This window comes from Mesoplodon bidens (assembly GCF_964165515.1).
Source record: "Mesoplodon bidens genome assembly, chromosome: 13".
Taxonomy (NCBI): domain Eukaryota; kingdom Metazoa; phylum Chordata; class Mammalia; order Artiodactyla; family Ziphiidae; genus Mesoplodon; species Mesoplodon bidens.
Window position 1 is genome coordinate 24,186,610 of NC_138169.1, and position 17,538 is coordinate 24,204,147.

The following is a 17,538-nucleotide window of genomic DNA, read 5'->3' on the forward strand; positions in this document are numbered from 1 at the left end:
TTATTGAGCGCTCATATTCCAGGCACAAGGCTCAGCTCTTTTCAGACATGAGTCATTGATTCCTCCCAACAACAAAGTAATTTTCTTAGCCCCGTTTTATAGATGAGAAACTGAGGCTCAGAGAGCAAGAATCCCACCTTAGATTGGGCAGCTAGTAAGTGACAAAGCCCACCTCAAGCCTGTCTCATCCAAAGACCATCTCCTAAGTGCCATGTGATAAGCTCCCAATCTTTATCACTCTAGTTGGAAGTGGAGGCTAGGGACCCTGAGCCCTCGGGAGCATGAGTTCACAGATGGTGATGGGGAGCCTCAGCTGTGTTGTCAGCTACCTGAGGTTAGCTGTTTCACAGAGAGCTGGACTAAACTCCAGGTCCCCCTTCTACCGGGTAGCTAAGGGGCACTTGTCACCCATTCTGGGATGGACAGACTGTTAGGGAGAGTTAGGCTGTGTTAGCTGTGGATGAGGCACATGCCCACCCAGGAAGTGGAAGAACAGAACACAGGAGTCCTGACCATTGCCCATTAGCTATGTAAAGATGTTTTCAGTTTTGTCCTCAGGAAACCTTTGTGGAATATCCTTTGTGTCTGAAGAACCATGCTGATGGCAGGGGGCAGATGAATGATACTCTTTTAATGGGATTGAGTGTTTTGGGTGTACCTTTAATTCTTGCTGAAGACACATTTCCTTCCCTCCTCCCCTTTCACCACATGCACGTCACTCCTTTAGGGTACTTGAAAAGCCTTCCCAGTTTAAAAATCTCGCTAGGTGCACAATGGACCTAGTTCCTTCTCCAAAGTTCTCCATGACCTGGAACAAGGGGAGGGAACTTCTGTTTACCAAGCACCTGTTACACACAAGGCATTTTATATCCTACCTCATTCAGTCCTCACAACTGTACTCTTCAGGTATCACGCCCACTTTTAAGGTGGGCACAGAGAGGCTAAGGAACTTACTTGGAGTCGCTAGGTTTGAACCAGGGTGTGAGACGCATAAGGCGTGCTCTTTCCACGCCACCCGGCCGTCCCAGTGGTGCTCGGCTTCATTGCAAGCACTGCCCTCAATTTCAGCCATTGTCAGCTGCAGGAACTGCTCTGTGAGGGATGCCGATTCATGACCCTGGGTCCTGACTTTCCTCCTAGGCTACCACTGTTGGCCATGTGGTCAGTGACACGGTAGGGAGGAATTCTTGGGTGAGGACTCATTCTCCTCATGGCACGTCCCAGCTCCAGGCTGTCAGGCAGGGGCAGTGGCTTCAGATCCCAGCAGGTGGACGTGGAGCAGCCTACCAAGGGGCTAGGCAGCTAGAATTATAGGGGCAGTTAGGGATCAGGGGGGGCAGTTGCAGCTAAGAGTGATCCCAAAGTTCTTACATATCCACCCCATCTATCTATCCACATACCCATCCACCCATCCACTCACTTATCCATCTGTCCATGTGGCACTTCACCCCACAATCAGAACACAAAGGTGGAGAAACTGATTTTCTTGTTTTCTGTGACACCTCTCACTTCTCCCAATCATTGTGGGGAAGTGGGGTGACCTCCCGACTGGGAGTGCCTCTGCCCTGATTCACTCCAACCTTGAGCAAGTCACATCTCCGCGCTGAGAGTTTGGGGAGCTGGAAAAACCTCAGAGCTGCCTCACGCAGGCCATTTCTCTTATTTCGTCAACGGGTGATAGAGGCAGAGAGTGGGGAACTGACTTGCCAAGGTCAGATAAGGAATTAGTGTTGGATTTGGGACTGGATGCCAGGGCGCTGCCACTCATTTGTAAAGTGGGAATGGGAATCCTGGCTCTCCTCACTTCCTGGGATTGTAGGGAGGACCCCACGAGATAAGTGGTGGCAAAGCGCTTTGAGAAGTGAAGTCACCAGGGCAGAAAGTCCCAGAGGTGCAACCAAGGCCCCAACTGCTGGACCAGCACAGATCCCACAATGACCACAAGGGGTCAGCAGACGCATGTGCACTCAGCTGGGATCTGCTGGAAGGCGCATACCTGTGAGCCAGGGCCTGGGAGGGAGATCAAATCATTTAATTCCTGGCGACCCCTAGCACAGACAAGAGGATGGATGCATCCCAGCCCAGCCCATTGTTGAATCGGGAAGTGTTACTCGGGTATTACAATTCAGAGCCTGGTCCAGCCGCTGACTCGGGAACTCTGCAGGGCTTTGAGGGCTCAGGGGGCTGGGCCAGGAGCAGGCCTTGACTGGGACCTCCTGTCTCCCCCAGTAACCTTTCTCTGGGCTTCAGCTCTCTAACCTGCAACTGTTCCAAGCGGGGTGGTGCTGGTGGTTGATGTCTGCACTTCCTTCTGTTCTCAAGCCTGAGATGTGGCACAGAGCTTTGCACACATAATGCTCCATAAATGTCTGCTGAGTAAATGGGAGCAACTCCTGCCCCGAGCAAAGCCAGAAAAATCCAGGTCAGCTTGTGGCCACAGTTACAAATGTAGATGCTGGTTTGTGTCTCCTTTACTCAGGAAAAGAGATGCACAAGCTAAGAGGGAAGCAGGGCAGCATGTAGCTAAGAGCACAAATTTGGAAGGAAGGCCTCAGTTCAAATCCCAGGTCAGCTGCTTTCCAGCTCTATGCCCCTTAGCAAGTGCCCTGTAAAATAAGCCGGTGTAGATTTCTTCTGCTGTTATGCAATTAGATCTGGCTTACCTCTTGTCCCTTTGCCGAATGAGAATATCTGGCTGGAAGCTCTGAGTAGGGCAGAATGAGAAATAGCAGAGTCAGGAGGGCTGTGTTCTGTGGTGCCAACATCCACTATGCAAGCCCTTGCTGACCTCAGGTGTTTCATTCAGTTTCTTTAGAGAAGAGACATGTTTTCTGCCTGGGAGAAATGTTACCTGCACTTTGCAAACTTCAGTGTAGAGAGGGGTAGGGCAGTGGGTTGGAGCAGTTATCCTCCCACCCCCCCAACCCCCACCCTCGCCCCCGCCGTCCCTGCTCCAGGTTGTATGTGAGTCTGTTTATTATGCACTGAGCAGATATGAAAGGATATTGGAAAATATGTGTACGGCATACAAATAATACAAGAGACCCATGGGCTCACAAACCTGTTTGAGGAATAAAACCCCCCCATTTTAGTTCCCTGTTCTCACTCCTACCCTCTGCCATAACCTGTTGACTTTGAGCCCAAAGCTTCCCTGGATTCTCTCAAGCCAGCTGGCTCCTACCTCCTCTTTAGCTGACTTAGACAATGTTCTCAGCTGCTGCTTCCACCTGTTTTGCTCATAAGAGTTCTCACCCTCTTTCCATATTCTAAGCACTTGTTGAAGTCTCTCATTCATCAGTGATCCGTCTTTCTTTCTTTCTTTTTTTTTTTTTGGCCATGCCACACGGCATGAGGGATCTTAGTTCCCCGATCAGGAATCAAACCCGTGCTCCCTGCAGTGGAAGCTCGGAGTCCTAACCACTGGGCTGCCAGGGAATTCCCTCAGTGATCCATCTTTATTTAAAATTGAAACACCCCCAACATGGCCTTCCCAAGCCCTCTTAACTGTTCTCTTTTTCTCCATGGCATGTCACCTTCTAAATGATTTATTTGGTATATTTCTGTCTCTTCTTACTAGAATGTAAACCCAGGATGGCAGGAATTTTTGTCAGATTTCTTTCACTGCTCAATCATCAGGGCATAGAAGAAGACTTGGCATATGATATGAATTGAATGAACATTTGTTAAATAAAGTCTTCTTTCTATTTCTATTGCTGTTGAATGCTTAGTACTTTTGGAATTTTTTATACTTTTGTTTCAGTGGGGTCTCTTTGGGTCTCAAGAAAGATGGAAGGCAAACATGGGTTCTTGTCAGATACCCTGAGCTAAAAGTCTCAGTGTCAGTGGTCCTTAATGTGGAGGGATCATGGACCCCTTTAAGATTATGATGAAACCTACCACAAGTCGGCACTTACACTTAAAATTTACATATAATTTATGAAAACCATACACTTCATCTTAAGGACTTGTTCTCTTAGAACATTTCTGGAAAGATGTGTAGAAACTATCAACACACTAGCCCCAGAGAGGAGGAAGAGGGGAGTTCTTCTTTCATTATATATCCTGTATACTTCAGTTCTATATAGTGCAAGCATTACAATTTCAAAGTTTTAGAAACCAGTTAAATATTTTAAAGAAAACTATGTTCTAACCTCTTGGGGTGATCACAAGCTCACATGTGTTCAGGGGCCAGGGAGGTCAGTGCACGTGGCTTTAGGACAACAGGCAGAGGTGGGAGCTGTGGCTAAACGGAGCTTGCACACCCCACCCCAAGATGCTTAAATGCAATGGCATGAAAAACATGGTGTTGATCAAACTTTTCTGGCCTGTTTTTTTAAAAAATATATATTTATTTATTTTTATTTTTGCCTGTGTTGGGTCTTCATTGCTGCCCGTGCGCTTTCTCTAGTTGCGGAGAGTGGGGGCTACTCTTTGTTGCGGTGCAGGGGCTTCCCATTGCGGTGGCTTCTCTTGTTGCAGAGCACCGGCTCTAGGCGCGGGCTTCAGTAGTTGTGGCACACAGGCTCCAGAGTAGTTGTGGCGCACAGGCTTAGTTGCTCTGCAACATGTGGGATCTTCCCACACCTGGGCTCTAACCCCTGTTCCCTGCATTGGCAGGCGGATTCTTAACCCTGTGCCACCAGGGAAGCCCGGGATAGATCCTTTAAAATCAGTGATGTTTAACCTTTCTGGGATCACAGACTCCTTTGGGAATCCCATGGAAACTAGGGACCTTCCCCCAGGAAAATGCACAGACAGGTAAAACTCCACAGTCTACTGCAGCATCTTCACAGACCGCCAGCTAAGATTACCCAGGGATGTCCAGGAGCTCCAAGAACTTCGCTTTTGGATGCGTTCCTTGTACTAAAACGCTCGGCTTACTAAACTCTTTCTCTATTCCTTTAGAGAGCCTGAACTATGTTGCCACTTACGGCGAAGTGCCCTGGCCGAAGCAGAGGCCAGCTGGCCCAGGTGGTGGTGGGGCGGTGGCTTCGGGCTCCTGAGCCTGGTGGCAGCGGGAGGGACCCATAGACAGGTAATGGCTGCCATGGGGGGCGGTGGGCGTCCTCCTCAGCTTTTAGCGTCATCCGGCTGGGCCCCTGCGCTTCGGGCGCATGTTCTGGGTTTTGGGGGAGCGAACCTGCCCGGGTCAGAAGCGGGGAGCTCCGGCGCGGGACCCGCGAACAGAGCTGCGCTGGGAGCCGGCGGGCTCCGCATTCATCATTGTTCCCAAAGCGCCTGGCACGGGTTGGGGCGCAGGCAGGGATGGTGGTTCGAAGCGCGCCGTCCCTTCCGCTCGCCGAGCTCTCGCCCCACAAGCGTTTCCTGGGCGCCTTCCAAGGGCCAGCCCCGGAGCCGGGTGCTGGCGACGCAAGGGAGGGACGAGGGTCCAAGTCCAGCCCGCTGCACGCCAGGGTGCAGGAGCACGCTGGCGAAGGCGGCGCGGGGCGCACGGGCAGCGGAGAGACCCGCGCGCGCCCCCGCCTCGCGCTTGTGACGGAGCCCCCGGCCCCGCCCCAGGCCTCCGCCTCTCGCTTCCCTCCTCCCCCTGGCTCGGCCGCGCTCCGATCGGCGGGCTCCATGGGGAAAGCGGCCGCTCTGTGCCGAGGCGGTGGCTGTGGCGGCCGCTCCCGCGGGCTCTCGTCGTTCTTCACCGTTGTCCCTTGCCTGTCCTGCCACACGGCGGCGCCGAGCATGAGCGCTTCCACGCCCGGCTCCGAGCCGGAGCCCAAGAAGCCTCAGCACCAGGCGGTGCCCCAGCCCAAACGGGATCTGGTGTCAGAACAGGTGTCGGAGCCAGTTTCTGAGCCGGTGCCAGGATCGGAGCCTGAGTCCAGGAAGATGTCTGAGCCAAGGCCAGGGTTCAAACAGGAATTGGAACTGCTGCAGGGTTTGGGGACCGGGTCAGGGCCCCGGGAAGAGTTGGGCTCAAGCCTGGGGGCTGGGCCCTTCACCAAGGCCCCATCCGAGCAGGTGCTGGCGCTGGGGCCAGTAGTGGGGAGCGTGCCCTTGACCAAATTCGAGTCCGGGTCGTTGCTGGCATCAAAGACCCTGCGACCAGGGCAGGTGAAGACACATCTTGGGGCTCCAGTGCCAGGGAGTGGCACTGCCTCCGCTCTCCCGATGGTTTCACTTCCTCTGGACAGCTTGAAGGGCTGGCTTCTCAAGTGGACCAACTACCTGAAGGGCTACCAGCGCCGCTGGTTCGTGCTCAGCAACGGCCTCCTGTCTTACTACAGGTATGGAAGTGTCAGGGTGGGTTGGCTGAGTTTGGAGGGTGGTGATGCTGCAGCCATGGTGACAGAGGGCATCCAGAGTTGGAGGGCACTGCCACTGGCCTAGGGATGTTTGGGAACTCGCACTCCAGCAGGAGAAATAATGCCTCTGGCCAACCTTCAAGGGCTGGGACCCTGACCTCAGGCAGGGGAGCCCCTGTGGACATGACCTCTGGCAAGCTTGGGTCTAGGGAGTGAGCAGTGACGTTGGAGTGAGGGAGTGATTTGGGACCTCGGGACCCCTCTGGTCCTGGTAGTTGTGGGACCTGGGGCAGCCAGCCAGAGTCAGCCCCAAAGTCCTTGATTCAGGAGCTTTCTGGTTCAGGAGCTAAGATCACTGTATTAGGGACTGAGGGGGACAGTAACCTTGTTCAGTCCTTGGGACCCACTCATGGGAAGGGCTCCTGCTCCCTCCTCAGTTGGTCAGACTATTTCCCACTTTTCCTGGTGCCTGCTGGTTGCTGGGCCTTGGCCTGGGGGCACAGCAGGCTCACAGATGCATCAGACGTGGCTTCTGCCCTTCAGGAGCCCATCTTGTCATTCAGCGGAGAACCAGGAAGCATCCCATTGTGGCCTTTCTTATTCTAGAAGCAGTGTGGGATTCAACAGTGAAGTCCAGTGGTGAGGTAGCTAACACTGTGTTCCACTGAAATGGATTCAAAGGGGGAAAGATCCTGAAGGCTGTCTAGGTATGTTTCCTGGGGATGGTTGGTTTAAACTTTGAGATCTCTGATCACTCTATACTATCAATTCTCAAACCTGAGTGAGCACTGGAATTCCCTGAAGGGCTTATTGCAACATCAAGTGCTCAGCCCCCCTGCTGAGTTTCTGCTGCAGTGGGTGTAGGAGGGGCCTGAGATTCAGCTTTTCTAACAAGTTCCCAGGTGATGCTGCTCTGGACCACAGTTTGAGAAGCACAGCTCCATTGTCATTGCAAACAGGAGGGCCCTGCCATTCTGTTTGCTGAAGCTCGGGTCACTGCTCACTTCACTCGGCTGGGCAGTATCTCTTCAGGTCAACCACCAGAGCATTTATATGGTCCTTCCTTGCCTTTTTGGAGCACAGCTTCTAGAGGATAGTTGAATCTGTGATGCCACTGAGAACTTGGGAGCTCCACTGAACTTAAGTGATGGTTCCCACTCGAAGTGGGGATCACTGCCTTTAATTCCTGGCAGGGGAGAAAGCTGACCTGTGTTTCTATAAATTTATTTATTTATTTTGTTTTTGTGTTGGGTCTTCATTGCTGCACGCAGGCTTTCCCTAGTTGTGGCGAGCGGGGGCTACTCTTTGTTGCAGTGTGCGGTCTTCTCACTGTGGTGGCTTCACTTGTTTCGGAGCACAGGCTCTAGACGCGAGGGCTTTAGTAGCTGCAGCACAAGGGCTCAGTAGTTGTGGCTCGCAGACTCTAGAGCACAGGCTCAGTAGTTGTGGCACACGGGCTTAGTTGCTCCGCGGCTTGTGGGATCTTCCCGGACCAGGGCTCGAACCAGTGTCGCCTGCATTGGCAGGTGGATTCCTAACCACTGCACCACCAGGGAAGCCCTGACCTGTGTTTCTAACGTGTTCATCTCATGTGGTGTTGTTGGTGCCCCTTGGCCCACTTGGCTGCACCATACAGATCACAGGACAGAGTGTTCTTAGAATTTGGCAACTGAGCAAAAAGAGATCCTTTTCCAAATGGTGTTTTTATCCCACTTCCCATACTCCATCAGGTGTGTAAACATTTCACCAAGGCATACAATGATGGGGATCATCAGTGATTTGCTATAAATAAGTGTCACTCTGTCTCATAGGCAAGGGACATAACACATAGGGCATGTTGACTGTGGACCACACTCTCTGTTTTATGTTATGTTCATTTATTTCATCCTTGAAATCACACTGTGAGGTGGGTTCCAGGATTGTACAAATGAGGAGTTCTGAGGTTTGCCAGAGGGATGTGGCTTGTCCAAAGTCACTGGGAAGGGTAGGCAGTAGAGAGAGATTCTGACCTAGGCCCTTTGCACTCCAAAGTCTGTGCTTGTCCCAGATGTGTGTCCTAATGCCTATTCATCCTTGAGTTCAGCATTTCTGAGTTATCTGCATTTCACCAGGTACTACTAAGGGTCAGTAGTTGAGGTCAAGGTAATGTTTATGAGTCTAGGGTCCCACAGTGGCAGGAAGACCTAGTTCTAGTGGAAGTAAAATCTGACCTTATGTATTTTTGTTTTATTTTAATTGGAAGAGCAAAAAAGCCCCTCTTTTTTTCTTAAGATAACTATGTATAGACAGTTAGCATTTCAAGATTATCTCAAAAGTGCAGATTCTCTGGGTAATTAAGAAAAATTCTTCTTGCTTGCTGATAAGGTTGTGGGGACAAATACTGGTTTTGTGGGGAGAAGGGGGTGGGGACAAGTTTTCTTGTTGTGTGCTTTCACAGTCCAGCTCTGTAGTTTCATTTGTGGACATTTCTAGATTCCAAGGTGGGCAGAATTGTTGCTCGACTCACTTGGGTAGGATGAATGATCCCTGACATTTGTACAGCCGTCTCCCTCCTTTAGCCCCAAGTGAGGCCGGCCACGAAGATGTCTTCATTCCCATTTTAGAGGAAGGGAAACTGAGGCCAAAGGAGCAAACTTTAATGGTGTATCCTGAGGCACCCAGCTTGTGGGCTGGGCCTCCAGTGCCACAGGAGATGAGTCAGTCTCCAAGTGCAGAAAAGACCCTTCCGAGGTGGAGCTGGAATCACCACTTCTCCCTGCACTCCAGTTTTGCCTTCTGGAAGACGGCTTTGGTCTGCTCTTCCTCGGGCCTCGCAGCACTTCAGATGTTTGACACCACTCTCCTGTCCCTGCTTCTGGTCTGAATCCTGCCTTCCAGACCAGGCCTGGCTGTCCTGCCTGCTGGGCTCAAGGACTGAGCCCCCTTTGGGCCTGCTGCTCCCAGTTCTGACAGCACAGGTTATCCAGGGGTCCATTTGCACCCAGCGCCGGGCATGGGTCACCTCCTCCAACCTGCCCCAGACCCCCAGTTCTCAGTAGTTCTCCAAGTGTGTGTGCTTGGAATAGAGGCAAATTCAGGTGCTCGGAGCTGCAAACAGAACGAGAGAACTTTTATTCATGATCTCCTTTCCTTAGGGGTCAGGTAGAGTCAGCTTTAGTCCTGGGATGACAGCTGGGGAAGGAATCAGAGCTGCTTCTCTTGCTAGCTTCCCTTTTGGAAAGACCACTCTCTAATTTTTTTTCTTTTAATTAAGTGAAGCCTGGTGTTTGGAGAAAATGAGGGCACGTGTCTTGTCCTCCCTCCCTGATCCCATCTTCTAGCCTTCCCCCCTCCAAGATAACCATCATCCCAAATCCTGGTCATCGTCCACTTTCTTTTCTTTTTATTTAGTTTTATCTAACCTATATGCAATTTTAAAAAAACAACACATTGTTCATTTCAACCATTTGAAACTTTATTAAAAAGCATATTGTACAGCATACGATTTGGGGGGACTAATTTTGACTGCTTTATAACAGCCCAGGACGTGAGCACAGTTTTTTACTTATTCATGCTCCTCTTGATGGGTGACTACAAAAATGCTTGTACACGTGCAGGCGTTCCTCTTGGGTGAAGTCACTGGGTTGTGGAGAATATGAACGCCAAACTCCTTTCCAAAGCAGTTGTGTCAATTTATAGTCCCACTGGCAAGAAATAAAGAGATTTTTGTGGATCTCTATCCTTTGCAGAACTTGGTATTGTCAGCATTGATTTTGCCAATTAAATGGTTATTGCACTGTAGTCTTGAGCTGCATTTCAATCCCCATTATTTTTACTTTGATAGAAAATCAGTGGGGGTTTGGATTAGAATTTCTCCATTAAGTATCGCTTCCTCGAGTGCTTCCGCCCTAGATTTTGCTGGAAAAGCTCATTCGATTGCTCAAGTTTATTCTAAGGGAGAAAGTACATAGTGCCAACAGCTGGGCTTAGTAAATTTATATTATCAAGAATAAAAAGATGCTCTTTGTAAATACTGTCACATATGGAAAGTATTTCTGGGAGGTCTGGGTAATTGTTGGTAGGTTTTTACTTCTTTCCAACAATGTGCTAGGAATATAAATACAGGAGACCAGGTTCTTATTTCATTGCCTGGCACTCTTAATCCCATATCTATCTGAATATTCGAATACCAATAAGGGGAATATGGTTTTGCGGGAATATGGTCTTTTTTGGTTGTTAGTTCCCATTAAAAAAATTTCATCTCCCAGGGAACATGGAAGAATTCATAAATGATGCAGAATTTTCAAAGGTATTAGCCCCAGCAAGTCCTTACGGAAAGAGTGTTTCAAACATAAGTTTTATCCACATTAATGACAAGATTGATTTGATTAAACAAAATTCTGTTTTGTTGTATACAAGTTGCCTGTTTGGCGACATTATAAATGACATCTATTTCCCAGGAAATGATTTCAAACAAAATATGAAACAAAAATGTTTTGTTTTAATTTATTATTGTTCAGACTGATGTATGGGTAGGAATGGCAAAGCCAGTTAGCAAGGAAGGGCTCAAAGAAGTTAGTGTGGGTCTCTAAGAAAGAAGGCTACAGTCAAGTGAAAGTAAGTTTTGAAAGTCCTCTGGCTGAGGAAGCCCACTGAACATATGGTGAGCTGGGCCCACTTTGGGGTGGTGGCCAAGATATCTTTGCCTCTAGGATGGATCAAGTACTCCTTCCTCCAGTGGGGCCAACTCTCAAAGGCAAACTCTCATGGAGACAGTATTTTTTTTTTAAATAAAGTTTTATTGGAACACAGTCAAGCTCATTCATTTTGTCTGTGGCTGCTTTTTTTTTTGGCCGCACAGCTTGTGGGATCTTAGTTCCTTGACCAGGTATTGAACCTGGACCCCCAGCAGTGAAAGCACAGCATCTTAACCAGTGGACCACCAGGGAGTATTTTTTTTTTTTTTTTGTGGTATGCGGGCCTCTCACTGTTGTGGCCTCTCCCGTTGCGGAGCACAGGCTCCGGACGCGCATGCTCAGCGGCCATAGCTCACGGGCCTAGCCGCTCCGCGGCATGTGGGATCCTCCCGGACCAGGGCACGAACCCGTGTCCCCTGCATCGGCAGGCGGACTCTCAACCACTGCAGCACCAGGGAAGCCCACCAGGGGGTATTTTTAATATCAGTTTAGGTGATGCTTGAAGGATGGAGATGGAAAAGACTATCCAGTTGCAAAATGTCCCTGAAAACATGAAGTTGAAGGTGCAAGTCTTCAGGTTAAGCCACTGGGGTTTCCACCTCAGAAGGTGGCCTTATTATATTGGATTCAGCTTTAATTTGAAACATCATCCAGTGTTTCATACTGTGAGGCCAGGTAGGAGGCTGAAAAGGAATGCCCAAGTTGATAATGTGTAAACATTGGTTTGAAGTCCGTTTCTTTAACGTTTAACACAAGGGTGTTGCAAAGAGCCTGTGAGTGGACTGGCAGAGTGTTTTGGAGAAGCACAGTGCATTCTTAGCAAGGTCTAGTGACAAGAATTATGATTTTCCCCCACAACCCACTCCGCTTCCTGACCTTCTTCTTTCTATGAATAGCTGAAAACCTCTGAGTCATACTTACTGCCTCCTACCTGCCTCACCCCACATCAGGTGGAACTGCTGAGCCCTGCCTGTCTCCTTCCTTTCATCCATCCTTCCTCCCCATTCCTAGCGCCACATCCTGGCTCAGGTCTGCCTTCTGCTGAGCTGGTGCCCCAGCCTCCAGCTGTTGCCCTGGACAGGGTCCCTGGTGTGGTGCCACCTCCCGCCCTGAGGGCCCTGGATTTGCCTGTCTTCTCCAGGCATCTCTTTCAACAGTTCCATCCCCTGTGTTAGCAGTCCCCCACTTTGGGTTTTTCCCATTTGAAATATCCACAGTAGCCCCAGACTGACCTAAGGACCACATCTTCCTCCTTTGGGAGTTTACAGGGTTTGTGTAGGGGCATCTCTGCAGACAGCTTTGTGCCAAAGGGACACTGTGGCCAAGTTTGGCATCTTCTTCGTGTTCTACATGAAGCCTAGCACGGTGCTTTGCCACTGATATACCCTCAGTAGCTTGGTTAGTTTGAATGGATGAGTGAGTGAATGAATGAGAATTGCCTGCAACTTTATGGGGTTTCAGAACGCAAATATGTTAGTGCCAAACTCGGACTTTTCTTAATTTGTTTTCAATTTTGAAAACTTGTTTGCTGAAATAAGATTGGCAAGATGAATTGGAGGTTGCCGGCTTAGCCAGGGGTGCTGGAAAAGTGATAGTTATGAAATGCAGATTACTTGGATATGTTATGTTGACAGATTTCAATGTGTTGAAATAGGCTCCTCCATGAACCAACAACCTTGTATCTGTGGTCCTCATTTGTATTTCCATAGGGTTACAAGGGTTTGTGCATGTTGTCTCTGTGTCCCTAGGATGATTTGTCACTTCATAAAGTGTGGCAGTGACTGGATGAGTGGGGTGTAAAGATAAAGCTTTTAAAAGGGCTTTTCACAATCCCAGAGCTCTTTAAACTAGTTTCATGTGCACCCGACAGTTTGCTTTGCATGTGTTATATGTGCAGGACCCTGTGGGAAGCAGGCAGTGTGTCAGAGGTGAGGCCTCTGCCCTAAAATGTTAGAGCTAACTGTATAACAGGCCCTCACAAACATGAGGTTCTCGAGGTTCTCTGTGGTGTCAGAGCAATTTCCAGTTCACGCTTGTGGTGAGGAGTGCAGCCTCTTCCTTATTGTCCTATTAAATGGGGGAAGAAGTGGGAACTCGTGGGCAGCACCAACCTGCTGACTCAGCTGGTGCTAAGGCACCCACCCACCTCACATCGGGGAGACTCCTTGCTGGGGTGCCATGTTGGGGTCTCCAAGACTAACCCAGATTCAGTGACCCACTGGGAGGACTCCCAGCACTCGGCTCGAGGTGTGCTCGCAGCCTGCTTTATTACAGTGAAGGGAAGCAAAGCACAAGCAGAAAGGGAAGAGGGGCATGGGATGAAATCTGGGGAAACGAGGCACAGGCTTCCAGGGCTTCTTTCCCAGTGAAGTCATGCAGGACATGCTAATTCCTCCAGCAGCTGGTTGTGACACACGTGTGAAAGGTTGCCAAGCAGGGATGTTCGGTAGAGACTCAGTGCTCAGGGATTTTATTGGGGGTCTGGTCATGTGGGTACCCTCTGCCTGGCACGGTCCCAGAGTCCAGGCTCCCAGAAGGAAAGCAAGTGTGTAGCATGGACCACACATTGTCTGCACGAGCAGTTTGGGTGTAGTCCGTCACGCTTACCGGTTAGGGGAACCCCGAGGTGTTGCAGGAGCTTGCCAAATCCAGACTCTTAGGGCCAGCTTTGGATGCAGGCCTTTCAAAGGATGAGCAGTCTCCGGCTCACCTCCTTCCTCCCTGTGGACTTCAGTGACGTCAGTCAGGTCAAGACCGGCGCTCACTCTGGTTCAAGGAGAGCAAGTGCTTCCGCTTGGCTCTGCATGGAGAGGGGCTTCTTGTTTCCTGCCAGGCTTGCAGGGCGTCTCACACAACTCGTGGTCCGCTGCTCTGTGTGCTGAGGGCCTTCTCTTTGGGGCCTCTGCCCACGTGGTTGGCCCTTGATTGCTTCTCAGGCACTTTTCTGACCTAGACCTCCCCTGAGGCCCTTTGGTGGCTCAGGTTTGCAAGTGACAAGGGTACACTCGCCACATAGACCTCCTTCCTCCGCAGGACCTTCCCTTTTGTGCCTTTGGTGGAGTGTCTGGTGTGAGTTTTTCAGCTCCTGCTGACCCTTTTACCTTCTTCAGGGAGGGTCTGTTATTCTAAGATTGGGGCCAGGGAGCAGTCTAGAACATTGTGACAGCAAGCATACAGCAGCTTTGGTTGTATCAGTCATTGAGGGCCAACAATGTACAAGGCAGCGTGGGAGACAAGCACAGGTACTGTCATCAGCCCACTGGGTGGAGGAGGGAGGCCTGCATCCATCTTGTTCCGTCCGTAAGAGCCAGCGGGTTCAGGCGCAGTGCCGTGGGGCCTCCCAGGGGCTGGGTATTCAAGCCTGCGGCTTTTAAACCGCCTGTAGTCTTCTGGGATGCAGTTGGCAAATGATGTCAATAAAGAAAGACAGGCCTGTGAAAAGGATGTGAGGTTCCTTAAACCAAAATCAATATCTCCTTATCCCAGGGGGAAAGAGATAAGGGGGAAATGGGCCTGTTTCCTGGAAGACTACTCTGGATACTGACACGTGGAGAGGAGGAGATGGTAGAAAACACCCCTGAACTAATTTGAAATTGGCAGCTTCATGTGCGGTGAGTCACGTGCCAGGTGTCACCACACAGATGTGGCTTTAGGAGGCTCATCACACACAGGAAGCAAACTGTCAGTGAGTTTTAGGGTCATGCTGGGTGCTGTATGCTTTTCTTCTTTTACGAACGACTCTTTCCCACGTCCGTTTCCATTTTTAAGTGTTCTCGGAGTCTTGATCACTTAGCTTCACTCCTCTCAGCACCTCGTCATGTGCTCAGCCACAGCTCTGCACCTCAAATGCTGATTTAACAATCTCGACTCACACCATTTGATCTGCATTGCTGGGCCATTGCCTAAACCAAGAAGAGGGCAGGTGGCATTGCTGTGCTTGCATCGGAACCTGCCAGATTGTGTGGTCCTTTGAAGCAGCAGTAGGTGCTGTCTTCCTAAAGTATAAATTATAGTTTGTGGCTTCCCTGGGCTCACCACTCACTGCGCTTCCCAGTTGGGTCCCCCCACCCTCCTTCCTCTAGCCTTGACTCTTCTTCTGCCCAACTCGCCTCATTCCCCCTCTGCAAACCACGTGCCTTTCACTCTCTCCTCCAGATCCCTGCACCTGCCACCCCCTGCACCTGCCACCCCCTGCAGCAAGGAGAACCCTCCTCATTGCTGCAGACATCCTAGCCGAGCAGTCTAATTCCAGGTCATCTCAGCCTGGACCTGCCTGGATTCCCCTGCCGTGAGCTGGGCTGGAAGAACCATCCTTCCTCTGATGCCCCTTTGTGTGTTGTGTCATTTGGCCGTGTACCCCTGGTAGCTGGATGTTGGTTTGTCTCCTCCCCACCAGAGCATGGGGCTGTGTCTTCCCACTGTAGTGTCCCCTGAGGGGCTGGGCATAGCACCTTGTACTTGTGGATTCTCAAATTTCAGTGAAGTTTTTTTTTCCCATAGAAGATACTTTGTAATTTTAATCCTTCTGCATGTTATAAAGACCATGAACATGCAGCCTGGACTATAGCAGTAGCTCAGGGGGAGTCACTGAATTGCTAGGAAATGGAGTGACCACGGCGGGCTACACATGGCCCAGCTTTTCAGCTCCTTTTCTGAGGCTTATCCTGATGTGATGACATTGAGAGCTCACTGTTTTCATTTACCTTTAAAACTCTGTGTTATAAAGAATTTAAAACTTATATAAGAGTAGCCAAGAGTATAATGAACCCCCGTATACCCATTATCCAGTTTCAACAATTATTAACTTCCTGGCCAATCTTGCTTCATCTCAGTGCCCCCACCCCACACCATTTTGAAGTAAACCGCAAATATCACACATCACCTGTAAATATTTCAGTATGTATCTCTAAAGGATGAGGATTTAAAAAAACATATCCACAACACTTGTTACAACTAAAACAAATTAGCAATAATTCCTTGTTATCATCAAATATCCAGTTAGTGTTCAAAGTTTCAATGGTCTCAAATGTCATAAATTTTTAAAAAATGTTTTATTTTATATTGGAGTACAGTTGATTAACAATGTTGTGTTAGTTTCAGGTGTACAGCAAAGTGATTCAGTTATACATATACAAGTATCTATTCTTTTTCAGATTCTTTTCCCATTTAGGTTATTACAGAATACTGAGCAGAGTTCCCTGTGCTTACAGTAGGTCCTTGTTGGTTATCTATTTTAGATATAATAGTGTGTACAGTACATGTCAATCTCAAACTCCCAATCTATCCCTCCCTCCACCATAAATGGTTTTTTGATACATTTGTTTGTATCAGGACCTAAATAAGGTCTACCTATAGAATGTCCCACAGTCTAGGTTTTGCTGATTGCATCCTCCTGGTGTAGGTTAACATGTTCCTGTGTCCTCTGTAGTTCCTTAATTTGGTAGATAGATCTAGAAACTTGATCAGGTGGTTATGTGTTCTTCCATCAGGAGCTCATAATGTCTGGTGACTTCTAGGTCTATGACATTAGCAGGTGGTAACAATCAGTCTTAGATTAACCTAGTTCTATCATTCTTCCTCATTTATTAGAAGGAATACTTCTATAAAGAGAAACTTACCCTCATCTACTACTCATTGGTTACTCAGGGATACAGTTCACACAGGAAAGGCAGGATAAATGCCATGTAGCCCTTAATGAGGCTTGTATTATCCTGCCTTAAATTTGCTTAGTAGGGGGGTGTCTTCAGTTGGCTCTGGAGTCCTCTGGAAAGGACCCTGATGGTATTGATAGCTTCCCATGTCCCGCTTGAAAAGATGTTCTAGGCTCTTCTTGAACTTGTCTCGGCTCAGCCCTGGAGTCAGCCATTTCTGACTATACTCTGACTGGGAGGCTGGCTGGTGCTAGGATGAAGCATATGGAAACAGGATTTGGCCTTGACACCAGCCTACTTTGACTTGCAGGAATCTTTGAAAAGAGGGGAGACAGAGGTATGAAACCTCGCTGTTCTATTTGTCACATGTCCTCATGAGCTGGGCAGAGGCTGTCCTATCTATATTTAAGGTCTTTGGTTCATCAAAGAAAAATTCAATGCATGAGATGAAAATGGTGATGGAGACCATACCCTGTATTTTTTCTCTGTTCTATCTTAGATTCTAATAATGACCACATTTGAACAGTGCTTAATGGTGTATAAGGTGCTTATGCGTGTGTCATCCCACTTGATGACAACCCAGGGAGAAAGGTAGTTATTATGTCCTGATGACAATTGAGAAAGCCAGGGTTTGTCCCACTGCAGTGGCATCGCTTAGTGGGTGGCCTAGCTGAGATCTGAATCCAGCACTTTCTGGAGTTCCACACCACCGGAGTCTGTCCTCTTAGTGTCAGAAGCTCTGACTGTCTTTCCACCCAAACAAGCCATCCCTCCAGCTCTCCCTGGGCTAGGTATGTCCCTGGTCCACTTGGAGACCTGTGAGTGGGCAGCCTCCCTCAAGAAGGGATGGTTGGGGGGCCTTTGCCCCCTCTTGATTCCCCACCTGTTACCTTCATTCAGGAGATACCCTGTCTGGCTCACCTGTCTTCAGGATTGGGCCCTGCATGTGACCAC

At 49.3% G+C, this 17,538-nt stretch overlaps 1 protein-coding gene across 2 annotated transcripts in view; it reads left to right on the forward strand.

The window, feature by feature from the left end:
- Positions 1-5,552: 5,552 nt before the first annotated feature.
- The window catches only part of OSBP2 (oxysterol binding protein 2), a 158,442-nt gene continuing 146,456 nt past the window's right edge, over positions 5,553-17,538 (forward strand). The window contains exon 1 of one of the 2 annotated variants that reach the window (XM_081251648.1): positions 5,553-6,239. In XM_081251648.1, the coding sequence (XP_081107774.1) occupies positions 5,581-6,239 (659 nt within the window). In that variant the 5' untranslated portion in view covers positions 5,553-5,580. The remainder of the gene's footprint in view (positions 6,240-17,538) is intronic. The other variant, XM_081251647.1, reaches the window with a different exon arrangement.